Source organism: Pituophis catenifer, unplaced genomic scaffold (assembly GCF_029215685.1).
Source record: "Pituophis catenifer annectens isolate HBS135680 unplaced genomic scaffold, rPitCat1.0.hap2 SCAF_16, whole genome shotgun sequence".
NCBI classification, from domain to species: Eukaryota; Metazoa; Chordata; class Lepidosauria; order Squamata; family Colubridae; genus Pituophis; species Pituophis catenifer.
Window position 1 is genome coordinate 4,602,728 of NW_027256896.1, and position 21,378 is coordinate 4,624,105.

A 21,378-nucleotide genomic window follows, 5' to 3' on the forward strand; every position below is an offset into this window, starting at 1 on the left:
TGTCCCGGTGTCTGGAGGCTGTGCGGATCTGGATGGGGAGAAACAGGCTCAAGCTCAACCCATCCAAGACCGAGTGGCTGTGGCTCCCGGCGTCCCGATAGAGTCAGTTGGTGCCATCTTTGACTATTGGGGGCGAGTTGTTGGCCCCCACAGAGAGGGCTCGCAACTTAGGTGTCCTCCTGGATGCATGGCTGTCCTTAGAAGAACATGTGACAGCCATGGCCAGGGGGGCTTTTTATCAGGTTCACCTGATCCGCCAGTTGCGTCCCTTTCTGGATCGGGACTCCCTACGCATGGTCACTCATGCCCTCGTCACTTCTCGCTTGGACTACTGTAATACTCTCTACATGGGGCTCCCCTTGAGGAGCACCCGGAGGCTCCAACTGGTCCAGAATGCGGCTGCGCGGGTGATTATGGGAGCATCATGGCGCTCCCATGTAACACCTCTGCTGCACGAGCTGCACTGGCTTCCGGTGGTCCTCCAGGTGCGATTCAAGATATTGGTTACCAACTTCAGAGCATTCCATGGCTTAGGACCTGAGTATTTACAAGACCACCTTCTGCTACCAATAGCCTCCCACTGGTCAATTCGCTCCCACAGAGAGGGGTTCCTCCGGGTGCTGTCAGCCAAGCAATGTCAGCTGGTGACCCCCAGGGGGAGAGCCTTCTCTGTGGGGGCTCCTGCCTTCTGGAACGAATTGCCCCCTGAGATGCGGAGGATTCCCGACTTACGCACCTTCTGCCGGGCCCTCAAGACACTTTTATTCCAACAAGTCGGGCTGGTCTAATTTTTAAATTTTTTAATCATTAACTCTTAATTTTTAAATGTCCAAAACGGGTAGTTTTATTTTAATTAAATATGGGCCAAATTATTTACTATTTCTTAAATTGTTTTTTAAATTTTATATCTGTGTGTTTTATTCTGGCTGTACACCGCCCTGAGTCCTTAAATTAAATAAATAAATAAATAAATAAATAAATAAATAAATAAATAAATAAATAAATAAATAAATAAATAAATATAAATAAATAAATAAATAAATAAAGGTAAAGGTTCCCCTTGCACATATGTGCTAGTCATTCCCGACTCTAGAGGGCGGTGCTCATCTCCGTTTCAAAGCTAAAGAGCCAGTGCTGCCTGAAGACGTCTCCGTGGTCATGTGGCCGGCATGACTCAAAGCCAAAGGCGCACGGAACGCTGTTACCTTCCCACCAAAGGTGGTCCCTATTTTTCTACTTGCATTTTTTACCTGCTTTTGAACTGCTAGGTTGACAGAAGCTGGGACAAGTAACGGGAGCTCACCCCGTTACACAGCACTAGAGATTTGAATTGCTGAACTGCCGACCTTTCGATCGACAAGCTCAGCATCTTAGCCACTGAGCCACCACGTCTCCCCCGCTTAACACTAAAACAATCCCCCAAAACCTTCAAAGTACAGGTAGACTTCAATTTATAACTACAACGGTAACTAGAATTTCCATTGCTTAGCAAGACAATTGGTAAGTGAGCTGTGCCTCGTTTTGCAATCTTTTTTTGACCGCGGTTGCTAAGCGAATCACTTCAGAAGTGAATTGCACGTTCGTTAAAGGAATCCAGCTCTCCCCAAGGAACCCGGCTGTGGATGTTGCAAATGGAAATCATAAATACAAACCAGTGGTCAAAAGTCCGAATGGGGGATGCTGCAACAGTCAGAAGTGAAAAGCGGTTGTAAAGTCACTTTTTTCAGTGCTGTTGTAACTTCCAAAGCTTGCTCAACAGATGGTTGTAAGTCAAGGATTACCTGTACAGGTTTTTTTAAATTAAATCCTGCTATTAGACTTAGATTAGATTAAGAATTAACAGAATTGGAAGGGATCTTGTAGGTCATAGCCTGATAGATGGCAATCCAGTCTCTTCTTGAAAGGATGAAGCTCCTACAACTTCCGAAGGCAACTTCTGTGGGTGGATTGTTCTCACTGTCAGAAAATGTCTCATTATTTCTAGGTTGAATCTCTCCTTGATCAGTTTCCATCCATTATTCCTTGTCTGTCCTTCGGGTGCTTTGGAGAATAGCTTGACCCCCTCCTCTCTGTAGCAGCCCCTCAAATATTGAAACACTACTATCATGTCTCCCCTGGTCCTTCTCTTCACTAGACTAGCCAGGCCCAGTTCCTGCAAACGTTCATTGTATGTTTTAGCCTCCAGTCCCCTCATCATCCTGGTTGCTCTTCTCTGCACTCTTTCTAGACATCTTTTTTATAGTGTGGTGACCAAAACTGGATGCAGTATTGTAGGTGTGGTCTTACTAAGGCTTTATAGATATCTAGAAAGCTTCCTTACAGGAACCAGGATGTTAGTTTGAGGGGATAATAGAACATAGATTTGGCAGAGGTGTTGGAACAGTGGCTTTCAATCACTGCCAAACCACAGGCACATCTGCAATGAGGGGGTCACAAAAAAGACACCCCTCGCCATGGCATGACAAAAACCATCACCCTCTTTTTACATGCATCACATGGCATGAGTGAGGCATGTAAGAACAGGGCAGGGCTTCAAGTGCCCAGTTAAGGCCTGCACCTTCCCTCTTTTGAACCCCCACTGGTGTATTGAAGGTTAGGATTGCACAAAACACCGATGCCGAGCATCAGAGTTTAACTATTCTGGCTGAGGTAAAATTATTTCCAAAGTTGGTCAGTTTAAATCTTCTGTTGGATTTTTCTTTTGTCATTCCGATCTGCCTGAAACTTTTCTTCTCTCATGTCTCCTTTGAATTGAGCTGGACTCTTGGTGACTTCATGAGTGCCCAGCAAGGTGTTGTGGCCCGTCAGCGCCTGTACAGTTAGTAGCTGATTCGGACAGCAAGGAGGCTGGTGTGGTGCTGCGCCATCAGCCTGTGCAGCTGGCGCTCGAGTCGGACAGTGAGGAGGCTGGTGAAGATGTGGTGCCAGAGGCAGGGATTCAGCCAGGGCCTTCAGAACCTCCAGAAGCTCCTTTAAGTGAAGAGGGCGAAGAGGAGGAGCCTCTTCTCGATGCACGGGCGCGCAGAGCTGCCAAAAGGCAGGAGTGGCTCCTCAGGAGGAGGTCTCCTCGAGAGTAAGGCTTGGGGCTAATTGGCCACTCCCTTAGCCTATTTAAGGAGGAACGCTGATTGCAGCAAGTTGTAGGGAACAACTTTAGTTCAATCTCCTTCTCGTCTGGATTCTCTGCAAAATAGCTTCTGGGCTTTCTGCCAACCATAGTAAGATTGTGATTACTTTATCTTAGGATTCTTGTAGGCTGTTAAGAAAGTTTATTAACAGCCTTTGTTTGAAAAAGACTGAGTTATTTTAGTAAATTAAGTTTTGTACAGACTTTGTGTGTGCTGCGTTCTTTGGAGTCCATAGCTGGGGCAGAACACAAGGAAGATTTCTTGGCAATAAAGTGTCTTTGAGGGAGGGGAGAATAGATTGAGAAACAATGTTCTCCACAGCTGCTCTATTCTTATGGCATAGTCCTCCCTCCCTCCCTCGTTTATATGACCTCCACACTCCCATGTTTCCACAAAGCAGATGACTTGCCTCTTAGTAAGAGAGCATTTGGAGATTAGGGATTGAGGCATGGATTGATTTAAACCCTTAGGAGACTTTTCCTTATTTTTATACTAAAAGTTATCTTATTTTATGAATTCTCATAAGAGTGCTTAGCCTCCCATGTCTCTGGAGCTGGGTACCTCAGCAAATGAACAAGAGGACAATGGTTTTTAATGACTCCTTCCATGTTATTGTTTTCAACTCTCAATCTAGCGTGCATCCCTTAGATTTCATGGTGGTTTCTTATTCAAGTAGTAACCCTCATGATCCTTCAGCCTGGATGCCATCGCCTTCTCTAATTACAAGCAGCTTCTTCTTCCAGGCTCCCTCACAAAGGCTGCTACTGTGGAGTCAGATTTAACAGCCATTTCAACCAACTTCTCTTATCAACCAAGAGAAAATAACTCTTGCATAAGATTCCATTTTTGCTTCGCCCAAAGTCACCCAGCCCGCTTTCATGCCTAAGGCGGGACTAGAACTCCCTGTCTCCTGGTGATTGGCCCAGTCACCCAGCCCGCTTTCATGCCTAAGGCGGGACTAGAACTCCCTGTCTCCTGGTGATTGGCCCAGTCACCCAGCCCGCTTTCATGCCTAAGGCGGGACTAGAACTCCCTGTCTCCTGGTGATTGGCCCAGTCACCCAGCCCGCTTTCATGCCTAAGGTGGGACTAGAACTCCCTGTCTCCTGGTGATTGGCCCAGTCACCCAGCCTGCTTTCATGCTAAGGCGGGATTGAACTCCCCGTCTCCTGGTGATTGGCCCAGTCACCCAGCCTGCTTTCATGCTAAGGCGGGATTGAACTCCCCGTCTCCTGGTGATTGGCCCAGTCACCCAGCCTGCTTTCATGCTAAGGCGGGATTGAACTCCCCGTCTCCTGGTGATTGGCCCAGTCACCCAGCCTGCTTTCATGCTAAGGCGGGATTGAACTCCCCGTCTCCTGGTGATTGGCCCAGTCACCCAGCCTGCTTTCATGCTAAGGCGGGATTGAACTCCCTGTCTCCTGGTGATTGGCCCAGTCACCCAGCCCGCTTTCATGCCTAAGGAGGGACTAGAACTCCCTGTCTCCTGGTGACTGGCACAAAGTCACCCAGCTGTCTTTCATGCCTAAAGCGGGACTAGATCTCAAATTTTCCTAGTTTCTAATCTGGTGCCCTCACCACTAGAATAGAATAACAAAGTTGGAAGGGACTTCGGAGGTCTTCTAGTCCAACCCCCTGCTTACGTAGGAAATCCTACACCATTTCAGACAAATGGTTTACCTAACTTCTTCTTAAAAACTTTCAGTGATGAAGCATTCACAGCTTCTGGAGGCAAGTTGTTCCATTGGTTAATTATTCTTACTATCAGGAAATTTCTCCTTATTTCTAGGGTGCTTCTCTCCCTGATTAGTTTCCACCCATTGCTTCTTCTCCTACCCTCAGGTGCTTTGGAGAATAGGTTGTGACCCCCTCTTCTTTGTGGCAGCCCTTCAGATACTGGAAGACTGCTATCATGTCACCCCTTAGTCCTTCTTTTCATTAAAATAGACATTCTCAGTTCCAGCAACTGTTCTTTACATGTTTTATCCTTGAGTCGCCTAATCAGGGGTGAAATCCAGCAGGTTCTGACAGGTTCTGGAGAACCAGTAGCAGAAATTTTGAGTAGTTCAGAGAACCGGCAAATACCACCTCTGGCTGGCCCCAGAGTGGGGTGGGAATGGAGATTTTGCAGTATCCTTCTCCCAGGAGTGGGGTGAGAATGGAGATTTTGCAGTATCTTTCCCCTGGAGTGGGGTGGGCATGCAGATTTTGCAGTATCTTTGCCCTGCCACACCCACCAAGCCACACCATGCCCACCAAACCACGGTTACGGAACCCGTAATAAAAAAAAATTGGATTTCACCACTGCCCCTAATCATCTTTGTTGCTCTTCTCTGCACACTTTCTAGAGTCTCAACATCTTTTTTACATCATGACGACCAAAACTGGATGCAGGATTCCAAGTGTGGCCTTACCAAGGCATTATAAAGTGGTAAAGCGGTATAGGTCAAGCTAATAGTCCAACAATTTCAGAGCAGATCAAACTCAAGAAATGCTCTGAAGACACATTTTGCTCATTTTGAATTCTAAACTTTGACAAAGGTTTTGGGGCTTAATAAGAACCTACCTGGCCTTTCTCTTCCCTTTACAATAATTTGTCTTCTACCCAATTATAACAAAAGGTTTGCTAAACCCATACAACCCTCTTTGCTGGGGAAGTAAAGGCATTTTTTTTCCTTCCATGTTGGTTTTCTTTGCTTGAACAATTGAGACACTGAATGAACAGGCCAGTAACAGGGATAAAGGCTGTTTTTTTTTTTTTTAATTTTATCAAATAGATCTGTACAAAAGTTAGCATTAGTCAGAAGCCAGTGAACAAAAACAGATAAACTGACAACTTTTGAACTTTATACAGAAAAATAGATTGCATAAGTATTCCATCTTTAGCCCCCCCCCCTTTTGTGTTCCAAGCCCACCCAGTCCCACAAGTACACTTTTTTTAAAAAGGAAAACGTGAAAACAAAAACAAACCCAAGAATATGAAACATAGAAAAGATAAGCTAGATAATCTCTGAAAGTTTAAAGTTTTATAAAGATTTGTTTTTTCTTTTAAAAAGGCACAAAGTTACCATTAGAATAGATGGTTGTTATATGCTCAGCATACAAAGGAAAAGATAGCAACAGAATTATTAGCCTACACCTAAGGATTAACCAAAATGTAGTGGAGAATGTTAATTTTCACAGCTTTGATGAATAAGATGTGGTTCTTAAATAGGGCAATATTAAAAGTGAAACTCAAGGTGTCAATCCTGCTAAAGCTGGTATTTCTTTTTAAAAAGAATAAGCTGTAACCAATTTTTAAATTTTCAAAAATAATGTTGTAGTTTGAAATTGGCTTACAATGGGAGGTGAACCTATTCACTTTCCTTTTTTTTCCATATCTGATTTCATACAAATTCACTCAAGATGGAGTTTATTTGCCCTAAATTCACATTTTGCCAGGACAGAGCAGAAATTCCAGTGAAGGAATCACAGTGCAAAATTCCAGGTTGCACCTGTTTCCTCCTGCAGGTGTCTGTGGAGATTCTCAGTCATCCAGGTCACAATTATCTTAATGGTACTTTTTCAAAAGGCAACAGGAGGAAGAGGAGGAGGAGGAGGAGGAGGAGGAGGTTCATCAGTTCCGAACCAAGGAATCTTCTTGGATGAAAAGTGAAATGTTTCTGACTTTGGGTTTTACTGATTAGACTGATAGATCTTTATAAAAATGGCTTGTTCATAATATTATTAAAAAAAGCAAAAAGCTGTGATTTGATGTTAATGCTTTATTTTACTATTACAGAGAGAGATGGAAGTCAATGCTTCTTTTTTCTTTCTTATCTTTCCTCACTTCTCTTTCCCCTCCCCCCTACTGCTTTTCTAGTTCCTTTGTATTTTGTATAATACTTTATAATTGAATAAAAATGTTAATAGGAAAAAAAGCGAAATATCTTATTCTTCTCAAGGAAGAAAACAGTCCAGTTGCCTTTTGAGAAAGCATCTTTGAGACTCTTGAGGCGATTTTGCTTTCCTTGAGAAATTCTGGCAGAAAGCTCATCTCACACCTCACACCAGGTAAGATTTTTGCATTTTTCTTCCGATGGGCAACAGACCTTGCACAATATTTTTGCACGTGTGGAATTCCTAGCTGTGGAATTTGGCTTGCCAAGCTGGGTTATACAAAGGCACTTTGGAGATGCCACTGTGGAGATTCAAAACTGAGCTCGTTCAATTCGCTTGATAAAAATATCTATGCTGAATTCCATTAGTGCAAGCTTTGTTCCAGCCCCCTGTGATTTGACGGGCAATAGATAAGAAAGTGTTTAGAAAAGGTTAACTCCATGAACCCCCCTCTAAATAGATACTTTAAAAATAAAAATTTAGAAAGCACCAGTACATAGGCGCATAGCCTGTTTGTGGCTGGAAAACCATCAAGAGGAAAACATGTCATTTAACAGAATAACAGAGTTGGAAGGGACCTTGGAGGTCTTCTAGTCCAACCCCCTGCTTAAGCAGGAAACCCTACACCACTTCAGACAAATGGTTATCCATCCTCTTCTTTAAAACTTCCAGTGTTGGAGCACTCACAACTTCTGGAGGCAAGTTGTTCCACTGGTTAATTGTTCTAACTGTCAGGAAATTCCTCCTTAGTTCTAAGATGCTTCTCTCCTTGATTAGTTTCCACCCGTTGCTTCTTGATGTGGAAAACCAAATACCAAGGTCACCCACTGACTCAGGAAAAGATGGAAAAAACAAGTCGGTGCCAGGAATTCATTTCCGCAACCCACAGGTGGCAACAGGTCTGCCAAAACCAGGATCAGACGGAGGTGGGCTCCCACTACATTCTAAGGCAGGGGTGTCAAACTCGCGACGACACGTTGTCGTCACGTGATGTATTGCACCTTCTCCCCCATTCGCTAAACAGGGGATAGACGTGGCCAGCATGTGACGCATCCATCCCACGGGCCTCGAGTTTGACACCCCTGTTCTGAGGCAATGTTTCTCAGCAATGTCAAGACACGTGGACTTCAACTCCCAGAATTCCCCAGGGGATTCTTCTTCTAACCAGGCTATGCAAAATCAACCATGTTTCTCCCAATTTACCAAGCCATAAATCAGAGGTCTTCAAACTTGGCAGCTTTAAGACTTGTGAACTTCAACTCCCAGAATTCTAGGAGTTGAAGTCCACAAGTCTTAAAGCTGCCAAGTTTGAAGACCCCTGCTGTAAATAATTGTTTAGAAGCCATACAACTAAGCTCCGGTCATCAACTGGAAGAGCTACTATAGATGAGTGTTCTGTGATTCCAGTGGCAGTCTACCTTATGTTGGAGATAAACAATATGGAGTGGCCATCACCTTCACAGCACCTGAAAGTGAATGTTAGCCAGAAGCAACTTGGCACATTTGTTGAAACCCAGTGGGAACTCTGCTATTTCTCCACCTCTTAGGTTCCTATATTATCATTGGTTCTTTTGAAAGCATTTCTAATTTTCCTTTCTGACGGACCTTCAAATGCTGTTTTTCCTCTTTTTAATTAGTGTAATTGGGGAGATGGGAAAACTCCTCCACTACTTTATGCACTATAAAGTCTTTATTTAAATCTACCTCTTGCACAGAATTACTTCATTAATTAAAAGGACAAAAATTACATGGAACATAAATACATATTTAACAGATTTACTCTCAAACAATGACAAAAATATATATATATCGACGCACTTTTTAAGCTTCCCAACAAAAATGTTAATTTCTGCAAAAACCTTGCTCAGAACTTTCAACTAAAATTAAGAAATGCTGACATTAGTTGGTTGGGTGGTTGGTTGGTCCCAAAAGATTCTTGAATGGTCCCTCAGTATTGTTAATTGAACACTTAGGATTTAAAACATAAATCCTACGCGGGTTTTTGTGCAAGGCTGATCTGTCCCAAGTTTGCCACAAAATCTCAAGCACCATCTTCACCTCCATTTTTTTTCAGAGTCTTGGGTTTAAAACCAAACTCATTGCAAAGTTCTCACCGAGGAGTTTGAATGGATCGTCCTTCATCTATTCAGGAGCATTCATTGGTCCGGATGTTATTTAATGTTATTTACGAGTCAGGATAAACAAAATAGAACTCTGCCTTGGAAAAAATCTAAGAGATTCTGGAGAGAATGCCCAGGCACACCGACAAAACGGGAGGCACTTTGGCACTATGCAATGATGCTCCGTTAGGGTTCTCTGTTATTAATTATCATCACTTCTTCGCTCCGTCTTTGTTTCTGTGTAGTGCATACTTTTGAAGGCTGGTGGGGGAAAAGACCTCGAGAAACAGCTCCTTCCATCTGCTCAAGGCCTTGTCAGGGTTGTGTAGACTGGCTGGTCCCAGTTCGCCGTGGGGCTGTGAGAAGGAGGGATGGACAGGCTGTTAAGGATAGGGGTGGCGTACGGCCGGCGAGAGGAATGGAAATACGGGTACTGGTAAATGCTGGAAGGGTAGCCCGAGTAGGGGTTGTAGTAGTTGGAACTCTGAAGATCTGTGTAGTCACACTGGGAGCTGGAGAAAGATCCAGTGGCTGAGCTCGGGGACACGGTGGTGGCACACGCCTGCGCAGTGTACGATCCGTAGTCCGAATGGGTTGGAGAGTTGTGAGGTTGGTCGCTGTAATGACTCGGGCTGAGCTGCTCGGTCTTGATGTGAGGCCTCTGCTGGCTGCTTTCACTGGAAGTAGGGGAGACAGATGCAGGACTCTTATGAGCCCATACCTGGGAGGACCCACCGGTACTGCCGTTGGCCGGGTGAGAGTAAGAAGTCCCATAAGATCCTGCAGTGGAGTTCTGCCCGTGGCTGGCTGGCATGGCAGAGTGGCCGTTGAGTGGCAAGTACTGGTCAAATTCGTGAATGTCAAAAGCCTCCATGTTGTTGATGACCTCACTGCTCAACTCGGAGATGTCCACGTTGCTGAAATCAATGTTCTGCCGACCGCTTTCCATGAGGCGCCGGCCCTCGTGCTTCAACTCTTGCTTGCTCCCAGGGTGTAGGTCTGTCTTAGGGGTGGTAGGTGGGGTAGGAGGTCCATGGGGCTGCCCTAGAGAAAAGTGTATTGAAAACAAAGTCGTCATCATCTTCAAAGGGAAGATGGTTTAGCTTAAACACCAGCCCTGAAAGATGTATGGTGATTTTACTTAATAAAAATTGAGGAAACACGAAGTTGACCTGCAGGAAAGCAAAGGATCATCTACTTTGGAAATCAACTTTGGAAATCCTGCTATCAAAATATGAAAGACACTTGGCTGCAGCCCAGCCCAGTCCCTTGTTTCTAGATGGACCCAGCTACCAGGAAAATGACATTAAGATGGCATGGTGAGGAACAGGAGGGCCAGGTTTAATAACAGAGTTGGAAGGGACCTTGGAGGTCTTCTAGTCCAACCCCCTGCTCAAGCAGGAGACCCTAAACTATTTCAGAAAAATGGCTGTCCAGTCTCTTTTTTAAAAAAAAACCCAATGTTGGGACACCCATAACTTCTGGAGGCAAGCTGTTCTACTGGTTAATTGTTCTCACTATTAGGACAATTCTCCTTAGCTCTAGATTACTGCTCTCCTTGATTGGTTCCATCCATTATTTCTTGTCTTGCCTTCAGGTGCTTTGGGAAATAGTTTGAGTCCCCTCTTCTTTGTGGCAGCCCCTCAAATATTGGAACACAGCTATATTTGAGGGACTAAGAAAAGGTAAGGAGTAATTGACAAGTTCACTTTCTGGTCAATGTGTGCTTCTGATGGGCCATACTCCTGTGACAAGCAACCCTTTGGCAGTGCACCTATAGTGTGAATTTAGAATTCCAGATGTGATAAACACAAAGAACGTGGGAGAGACCACATAACTAAGTCTGCATTACTATTAATCTTCTCATCGTTCCTATCACCCATCTCGTCCCACTTATGACTGTATGACTGTAACCTTGTTGGTGGTATCCTTAAGATTTATATTGACTGTTTCCCCATGACTATCATTAAGTGTTGTACCTTATCATTCTTGACGAATGTATCTTTTCTTTTATGTACTTTATGTACTTTTATGAGAGCGTACGCACCAAGACAAATTCCTTGTGTGTCCAATCACACTTGGCCAATAAAGAATTCAAGTCTAGTCTAGTCTAGTCTAGTCTAGTCTAGTCTAGTCTAGTCTAGTCTAGTCTAGTCTAGTCTACTCTACTCTACTCTACTCTACTCTACTCTACTCTATTCTATTCTATAAGGGTTCACTGTACAGTGTACTCATTAGAAAATGAGTGGAATATCCAAAGCTTTAACTTCTACCACTCCCACCTTTGGGCCACCTAGTTGTGTGGCCCAGCAATTTTAAGATGCGTGGACTTCAATTCCCAGAATATCCCAGCTGGCACTGAAGAGCACGCATCTTAAAATGGCTGAGGATGGGAGACACTGAGCTATCTCAAAACCGTCTCATCTGACAGGGAAAGGATTCTCTTACATTCGAGCAAGGGTCTCTCCAAACCAACCAGACGTTAAGGATAACATCTGGCACCCCTGGCTTGCAAAGCAAGTGCTTTCCTAATAGCTTTCCCAACTCTGCAGGTTGATTTGGTAAACTGCATATGCGGAAAGTTTTGGAAAAGCCATTCCGGGTGTAAGCAGCTGCAACGGAGAGAAACAGAAGCTACCAGGAAAACAAGAAGTTGTCAAACCATTTAGCACAGCTGGAAGGTCTATACCACACATCTGTCAGGACTATGTGACTTGATCAAGGCCTGATTTGACTTGTTTTGCAGAGTGAAACCGAGTGTGCCCTTTGATTCGATCAATGAAATTAGTCCAAATTTGTGAACGGCCAATTTGAGTGCGCCTATTGTTTTATGGTAGTTTTGTGTGTGTGTGTGTGTGTGTGTGTGTGTGTGTGTTTTAATTGGTGTTTCTGTTTTTATGATGAAAACTGCCCGGAGTAAGAAGCCAATTTAACATAAACGGGATGCAAACACATGCCAACGTCCATCAAATCTTCACACTGATTCAAAGGTGCCAGACCAGAAGCCCCAAATCCATTCTGTGGATTTGAATGAAATGTAGGAGACATTCTAGGGAGGTTGGGAAAGGAATGCAAGGAAGGAGAGGCTGGAATCAAAAGACAAAAGTGAGTTTATATCAGCAGTTCTTCTCATCAACAGCAACCCAGGTGGGGAGAAGCATTTCCAATCGTGCAAATGAACTCCTTATAAAGGGAGGCTGGGAAATTACTCTTGCAGGATCCAAGATTCTGCATTGGCCCCTAATTCTAGCATTTAAAGAGACTTTGTTGGAATCTGGCTAGTTAGATACAGATTAACAGATTTGGAAGGGAGCTTGTAGGTCATCTAGTTGAACCCCCCGCCCAAGCAGGAGACCCTACACCATTTCTGACAGAGGGCAGTCCAGTCTCTTCTTGAAAGCCTCCAGTGATGAAGCTCCCACACCTTCCGAAGGCAACTTCTGTTCCATTGGTTGATTGCTCTCACTGTCAAAAAATTTCTCATTTCCTGGTTGAACCTCTAGCTAGTTCTTGCTTGCTTCATCTGGCGAAGCTGGGTGAATTTGGACAATGGCCTTTGAACTTAACTTTTTCATGGAAGCCTCACACATCCCTTATATCAGCCATCCCGAACCTTTCTGCCTTTGTGAACCAGCCATGGGGGGAGGGGCAGGGAAGGGATGGTTCCACACAAGCAGTGGTCATGCACACTTGATTGTGCAGCTTCATTTTGCAAGGCCTGGTGGCGCAGCTGGCTAATAGCCTGTTATTAACATTCAGCTGCCTGCAATTACTGCAAGTTCGAATCTCCCCAGGCTCAAGGTTGACTCAGCCTTCCATCCTTTCTAAGGTAGGTAAATTGAGGACCCAGTTTGTGGGGGCAATAAGCTGACTTTGTATAAATATACAAAAGTATGAAGGCTATTGCTTAACGCATTGTAAGCCACCCTGAGTCTCCGGAGAAGGGCGGCATATAAATCAAATTAAAAAAAAAAGTGGTGGGTGACCTTTTGTGCAAGTGGAGCTGCGTGCTGGAGTGTGCTTGCCCACCGCTTGTGTGGCCCAGTTCCAAATGGGCCACAACTCAGGGGCTGGGGACCCCTGCATAGAATAGAGTAGAGTAGAGTAGAGTAGAGTAGAGTAGAGTAGAGTAGAGTAGAATATGGAAGGGAAGGGAAGGGAGGGGAGGAGGGAGGAGAGGGGAGGGGAGGGGAGGAGAGGAGAGGAGAGGAGAGGAGAGGAGAGGAGAGGAGAGGAGAGGAGAGGAGAGGAGAGGAGAGGAGAGGAGAGGAGAGGAGAGGAGAGGAGAGAAGAACAGAGTTGGAAAGCACCTTGGAGGTCTTCTAGTCCAACCCCCTGCTTAGACAGGAAACCCTACACCACTTCAGACAAATGGTTATCCAACATCTTCTTAAAAACTTCCAGTGTTGGAGCATTCACAACTTCTGGAGGCAAGCTGTTCCATTGGTTGATTGCTCTAACCGTTAGGAAATTTCTCCTTACTTCTAGGTTGCTACTCTCCTTGATTAGTTTCCATCCATCGCTTCTTGTCCTGCCCTCAAGTGCTTTGGAGAATAGCTTGACTCCCTCTTCTTTGGGGCAGCCCCTGAGATATTGGAACACTGCTATCATGAATGAATGAATGAATGAATGAATGAATGAATGAATGAATGAATGAATGAATGGCAATGATGCATTGCAACCTATTGTGACATGCACTCCTGCTGGTCCCAGAGTTATGCTTGATCTCTGGTTGCCATAGGGCAGGGATGGGAAACTATGGCCTTTTTATGATGTGGGCTTCAACTCCCAGAATTCCTGAGCCAGCCACGCTGGGCAACTTCCAGCATGGCTGGCTCAGGAATTCTGGGAGTTGAAGTCTCCAAGTCCACTAGTCATAAAAGGGCCATAATTTCCCCCATCCCTGCTATAGGGTCTCCCACAGAATGCCTTGGAGGGGGATTCCTGCTCCCAAGACCCCTTGAGAGAAGGAGACCCACGTGCAAGAGCTTTCCACAAACGTGTTCAGAGCTCACCAATTTCTGAACGCAAATATACTTTTAGCCTTCAGCTGTGGAACTGAGCATAGATCTCCAAGGCCTTGGCTTTATGCCCAGGAGCAGAAGCCAGGAATGGAAAAATCCCAGCTTTCTTGCAAAAAAAAAAAAACCCCAAAAAACTGTGAGTAGAACAGAAGCAGAGAAGAAACTGCCAATTTTGTAGATGGGAAAAAGGGGGGAAAAATTCACCGATTGTAGCCTATGTTGGCAAAGGAATTTGGGACAGCTCCAAAGGAAAGCTGGGAGTCCATGGGACGCGTCCTGCCACAGTTCTGCTCTGCACTGAGGAAGGAGAAAGGCTGCAGAGATCTCATGGAGAAGGACACCTACTCTATCAAGCATGATGGATGGATGAATTAATTAATGTTCCTATGGGATCTGGAACTGAGCTTTTCTTTTCCCAGGAACATCATCCCAAATTAGGAAATGCACCAAACAGGAGAACCTGAAATATGGGCAGAGGTGGAGAATCTCCACCTACATTCATGCTCTTTTTCTCCTGAGATGTCCAAGATAAAGCAAATTAAGGATTCTGGGTTCTGGATTTAATTAAGGATTCTGGGTTAAGGATTCTGCCTTGAACAAACTGTCAGGTCTGCCATCTCCATCTTCTTTGCTTCTCTGGCATCCTGTCATAGGAAGGGGGAAGGAATTTGGGGTAGTAAAATGTGGGCCTGGGAATGAGAAAGCGAACGGGGAGGGGAGACACATTGACAAGAATCAGAGGTGCCAAACCAGAATAAACCAATATCCAAGGACACCTGGCCTGGGGACTGAATGTGAAACTGGATTGAGAGGCCCCAAGCTTCAAGCTGTCCCCAAAACATCTTCAAGGCATTCTATTGGACACTGATGGACTAGTCAAGTGGGGAGGGCCAGGGAAAGGTGAAAAACTGTAACCTTTGTGCGGGAATATTTAGATCTAGATTTACTTTCACTGCAGCCACTTAACTTTAGTAAAAGAACCTATCGCTTCAACCAAATGGAGTCGAGGGTCTTTCTTCCCTAAATGTCCAAGTTGGGGCAGGTCTGACACAAACCCTTTTCTTCTTCCCTCACCTGTGTGGTCACTGGGGTGATGCACTTCGCTCATCGAGCCCAGCCCTGAGTCTGATTTGTAGATCTGGGATCCTCCATGATGGTTCAGCTCAGCTCCTGAATCTGAATCGCTCTGGCCAGCTTTGACACTTTTCCTCCGACGTGGCTGGTATTTGTAGTCTGGGTGATCCTTTTTATGTTGAACTCTCAATCGTTCAGCTTCCTCCACAAAGGGACGCTTCTCATTTTCACTCAGCAAGCTTAAAAGAGAGAGAGAGGAAAATTAAATGAGTCATTCATGTATGCCTTTAACCCAATTTAAGTCTAACACTCTTATGTAGTCTCCAAGTGGCCTAAAAACCCAAGTACAGAAGTGGCCAAAATTGTGGGGAACTTTTGGGAAAAGTGTATTTTCTAAAACTAACTAATAACACCCCTTTATTTGGGAGTAGTACCATAAAATTATATATCAATGGAAAGATAATTTAATCAAGAATGTAATGCAATAACTTTTATGAAGGATTTGCTATTAGAATAGCAGTTACAGTATAAAGAAGAAAAGTGAAACACGTAGAAAAACGAGATATACAAAAATGATCCTCATGTCAGTTAATCCTTAGGTGGGTAACCTTTAGCATGAATGACGGCCTTACAACGTCTTCCCATGGAGTGAACCAAGTCTTTGAGTTCTGCAGCTGTTATCATGTGAAACCAAGATTGAAGGATTGCTTTTATTAACTGGGTTTTATTGCTGGGTAGCTTCTGACTAACAAGTTTCTTTAGTTGGCTCCATAGATTTTCAATTGGGTTAAGGTCTCGGCTATTGCCAGGCCATTCCAGCGGTGGAATAGGATTATCTTGAAACTCCAAATAATAATAATAATAAAAAAAGTGGTATTATTAACCACCAAACCTCAAAAATACACTTTTCCCAAAAGTTCTCCACAATTTTGGCCACTGCTGTACATAATCAGTGCCCTGTTGGATCAGATCAAAGGGCCCATCTAATCCAGCAGTCTGTTCTCTCAGTGGTTAGATTTGGAAGATTCCACTGAATAGAATAGAATAGAATAGAATAGAATAGAATAGAATAGAATAGAATAGAATAGAATAGAATAGAATAGAATAATATTCTTTATTGGCCAAGTGTGATTGGACATACAAGTAATTTGTCTTTGGTGCATACGCTCTCAGTGTACATAAAAGAAAAGATACATTCGTCAAGAATCATAAGGTACAACACTTAATGATAGTCATAGGGAAACAGTCAATATAAATCGTAAGGATACCAGCAACAAGGTTACAGTCATACAGTCATAAGTGGGAGAAGATGGGTGATAGGAACGATGAGAAGATTAATAGTAATCTTATCCCATACTATCCCAGACAATGAACGTACATGTATCTGTGGAGCTGAAGAGGTAGAAGATCTGGCTCATATTTGATTGCTTTTTGTATAAAGAGGCGAGAGATAAGTACCTTGATCCACATATTAACCATATGGCCCATATTAAAATAACATACCTCATGTGTGGCCAGAATTTGAAAGTGACATTTAATGCAGCACAATTTCTGACTGAAATGGTCTGACTGAGCTCAGCATATGTGGGCCTGATTGGGGTAGAATGCAGGGGTGATACAGAAATATTATTTTATGTTGTTTTATTCAATTTTACATATATATATTTACGTGAATAATTGGCAGTCTGGATTTTATTATAGATTTTAGTTGTTATTTATTATTTTATACTAGAATTTTTAATTGTATATTTTCTGAGAGTTTTTATTTGTTCTGATCTCTGGTCTAAGACTGTAATAAACTGATTGATTGATTTACATATTTATGTATTCAATTATTGTATTTTATCCTATAACTATGGTATTTTACCCTACTCTAATTTTAAATTGTTTGTATAGGATTTTATTGGTAACCCGTGTTCGAATCTTGTACGCTGATATGGCCTACAGGCTAATCAATAAAATAAATTGATTAATCCAGCAGTCTATTCTCTCAGTGGCCAACCAACTGCACAAGGAAATCCACCAGTCTTCCAGCAATGGCCTTCAGAGGCAGTCCCACTGCCATCAAAGCTAAGAGCCATTGAGCCCCCCCCCCAGAACTTCTATGAATCTGTTCAATCCTTTTTTTGAAGCTAACCAAACTTTTTGGTACAGCGAGCATCACATCTCGTGGTGACAAATTCCAAACTTGAATAAACCTGTGATGAGTTGTGTTGTTACGTATGTCCCAATTCTTCCATGATTCAACTGTATTAGTTGGTTCTAGTATCTGAGGAGAGGGAAAATAACTTCCCCTTGTCCTCTTTATCCAGTCTACGTCTAATCTTATACAACTCTGTCATCTCATTCACCTCCTTTCTGCCACCTTTGTTCACAGGGAAGATGTTCCATCCCCTTGATCACCTGAGTTGACCTCCTCTGACCTTCTCCAAGTTCCCTTATTATGTCTTTTACAAGATGCCCTGAGCAGAACTGTCAGAGTTTGTTGCAGCACACACAAGCAGACTATTAAGCAGGATTCAAAAACATCTCTATATACGTTTTTGAATCCTGCTTAACCTTGTAGGTTTTTCCACGTTGTATAAAATATAACCTTGTAGGTTTTTCCACGTTATAGAGAAAGAAATATCAAGTACAGACCCAGCACAAAATGGAGGCAAAATGGAGGAGGGAGAAGCTAGTGCTCTCAAGCTTATATACAGAACAGTTAAGCCACGCCCAGGCTCCAAACTGTCTCTTATGGCCCCATACAACAAATATTATGTTTCAGTGACCAAACAGCCCTCATTGGCTGACCTATTGCTATGCCCTATTCCAATTCATGAATATACTCTGACAAGAACTGTGCATAATATTCCAGAGGTGGTCACGCTACTGATTCATCTAAGGGCATTATAATATTGGGTGATGGTAAGTGAGAATGACCTTGGGAGGACAGGGAGAAGAGACGCACCCAAGGAAATGGTCAGATGGTTGCAGCACACACAACCAGACAATTCAGCAGGATTCAATTTACATATAAGAAACTTCTTTATACAGCAGAATTCAGCATACAATATCAGGAACACAGAAGTAATATTCATAGAAGCAAATCATTACAGAGTAGAGAGATACAGAGGCTAATATATTGTACAGAGGCTCCCATTACTTATATACAGTTCAGCAAGTCTAAGCCACGCCCAGACTCCAAATTGTTTCTTATGGCCCCATACAAACAAATACTCTGTTTCAGTTTCCAAACAGACCCCATTGGCCAATCTGTTACTATGTCTATCCAAACAGTCCCCATTGGCTGACCTGTTGCCATGTCTGTTCCAGCTATGGATATTCATACTCTGACACATTATAATATTGGGTAATGGTAAGTGAGAATGACCCTGGGAGACAGGGAGAAGTGACGCACCCAAGGAAACGGTCAGATAAAAGGCAGCTTAGCCACCAGCAGGAACGGGAGTGAGGCAAGAAGTAGAGTTGGTTTCCCTGGATTTTTGGGCTGTAAAGGGGGATGGGATATACTTTTGAATTTGCACGATTCTGTTAATGTAACCTTACAAATAAAGCAGAATTAACTCATCTGGCCCTGTTTACTATTTGGCCTACCTGTTAGACCTGCCACAGGGTAAACCTCTAAATAGTAACAACCATTGACTCCATTCTTTGAGAAAGGTATAGTTTATTAGAAGTCAAGTAGCAATAGCCCTTAGATTTATATACCACTTCACAATGCATTACAGCTCTCTCTAAGCCAGTGGTGGGTTGCTACCAGTTTTCCCCGGTTCGGGCAAACCAGTAGCAGCAGTGGGAGGCTCCGCCCACCTGCCTAGACATCATTAAAAATGCTCTGGGCATGTGCAGAACCTTCTGTGCATGCACAGAAGCACCCCGCGCGCGCGGAGCAAACTGGTAGTGAACCAGTAGTGGCGGAATTTGAAACCCACTACTGCTCTAAGCGGTTTACAGAGTCAGCCTTTTGCCCCCAACAATTTGGGTCCTCATTTTACTCATCTTGGAAGGATGGAAGGCTGAGTCAACCTTGAGCCTGGTGAGATGTGAACTGCCAAATTGCAGGCAGCCGGCAGTCAGCAGAAGTAGCCCGCAGGACTGCACTCTAACCACTGCGCCACCATGGCAGTAATGTATAGCCAGAACCGAGAATCGTGCGGTAAAATCCCTACGTTCAACTTTTCTCTCCCTTAGTTGCCTCCCATCGCTGACCACACACACAAACCAATCAGATGAAGCGTTTGCCTCTATAGATACGTGAGTCCATTATTTCCTTCACTTTGAAATATTGCTCGCCCTCAATGAGATCAGGAGGAGAAGGGGCTTCCTCCCCTGGTCACAATGGGGAGGATTTTTCTGGTTTAAGCAGACTACGGTGGAAGACCGGATGTACCCTCTTAAGGTTTTTTGGTCATTTAAGTTCAACCATTACCAGCTTGATAATTCTTACAATGGGGAAAGCATCTACAAGTTTTGTTCCCAGCTTTTTCAAGGGTTGTCTAGATTGTTGATACGTAGTGGACAAATACACCTCATCCCCTATTTCAATTTTTTTTCTGAGGGAGACCTCTTCTTGTCAGCGTACTTCTTATACGTTTCTCTGGCTCCATCCAATGCCTTGTAAACTACCGGCCATGTAGCTTGCAGCAGTTTCACGCTAGATGGCAGCTGACATTACCTTATAAGGCTGATATATTAGCGCCTCTCTTGTCAATATCATTTTAGAATAGAATAGAATAGAATAGAATGGAGTGGAGTGGAGTGGAGTGGAGTGGAGTGGAGTGGAGTGGAGTGGAAGGGAAGGGAAGGGAAGGGAAGGGAAGGGAAAGGAAAGGAAAGGAAAGGAAAGGAAAGGAAAGGAAAGGAAAGGAAAGGAAAGGAAAGGAAAGGAAAGGAAAGGAAAGGAAGTTTTTGCCCTCCCCGGCCCCCAGAAGCACTCTGCAGTGCTCTGCACGGCCCGAACCCTCCGCATGTCGTGTTTTTGCCCTCCCCGGACCTCAGAAGCACTCTGCAGGCCAAAAATGGGCATGTTTTTGGTGAAAACGGGATGCGCGGAGTGTTCAGGAGGCCAAAAAGGGGCCTGTTTTTGGCCTGCAAAGTGCTTCTGGAGCCCGGGGAGAGTGAAAATGGGATGTGCAGAATCCAAAAACTACTTTTTTCTTGTTTTCTTCCTCTAAATCTAGGTGCATCTTATAGTCCCAAAAATATGGTAGTTGTTTAGCAGAGTGATGGCATGGCGGGGCAGGGGGTGGGGAACTGTACTTGTGTCTAGTTGTTCTGGTGTGCAGTGCCCTATAGCAGGGGTGAAATACTACCGGTTCACACTGGTTCAGGAAAACTGATAGCAGTGGTGGCGGGTGGTTTGGTGAACTGGTAGCAGTGGCAGCGCAAGGTTTCGCCCACCCGCTCGGACGTCATTACTTCCTGGTTTTAACCAGGAAGTAACCTGTTTTTGACCCTCTGCGCATGCACAGGTTTGCGCATGCGCAGCGTCTAAAATTGTATGTGATTCGCGTGCACGCACTTCCGAACCAGTAGGAAAGGTAAGTAGATTTCACCCCTGCCCTATAGCATCGTTTTGAGGGTATCTCATTTCTCATTATCCCAAGCACACAATTGGTCCTTTTTTACGTACAGGATACACACTGTGCTAATACCTTCATTGAACGTCGTATGTACCTTGAACTGTTTATCATTTCTCTAAAATCTTTCCCCATTGATGCCTGCAGGCTCTGATCTCATTCTGTTTGTACAAGTGATTAGAATTTTTGGCCCCAGGTAAATATGACGCAAGATCCCCATCCTTCTTCTCCATCAGATTTCAACTGCCTGCCCAAATGGGAAATTACCTCCGACGCTTAGCTCAATATTTTCATTTGATAAAAATAAGCAACTCACCAAGCTGGTGTTTCCGCTTCCCTTAACTCACTTTTAAAAACTTGAGATGTACTTCAAAGGCCCTCACATCAATTCCACATGGCCTACATCACTATGTTTTACCCCATTCTCCAGTAGCACATAAAAAATATGGTCACCATTTTTTTTGTTATATTGCTTTAATATTGCTTTTTTTCATTAAAGATGGCGCCGCTGATGGCAGCCTGGGTGAAATGCTCTCTAGTTGTAACTATGATTTATGATCTATGACCTA

The 21,378-nt window shown here is 43.9% G+C and overlaps 1 protein-coding gene across 1 annotated transcript in view; it reads right to left on the minus strand.

The window, feature by feature from the left end:
* Positions 1–9,323: 9,323 nt before the first annotated feature.
* SOX8 (SRY-box transcription factor 8) overlaps positions 9,324–21,378 on the minus strand; it is a 37,317-nt gene continuing 25,262 nt past the window's right edge. Inside the window, exons 2-3 of the mRNA XM_070954889.1 lie at positions 15,225–15,463; positions 9,324–10,170 (exon numbers count right to left, since the gene is read on the minus strand). Of these exons, the coding sequence (XP_070810990.1) occupies positions 9,431–10,170; positions 15,225–15,463 (979 nt within the window). The 3' untranslated portion in view covers positions 9,324–9,430. The remainder of the gene's footprint in view (positions 10,171–15,224; positions 15,464–21,378) is intronic.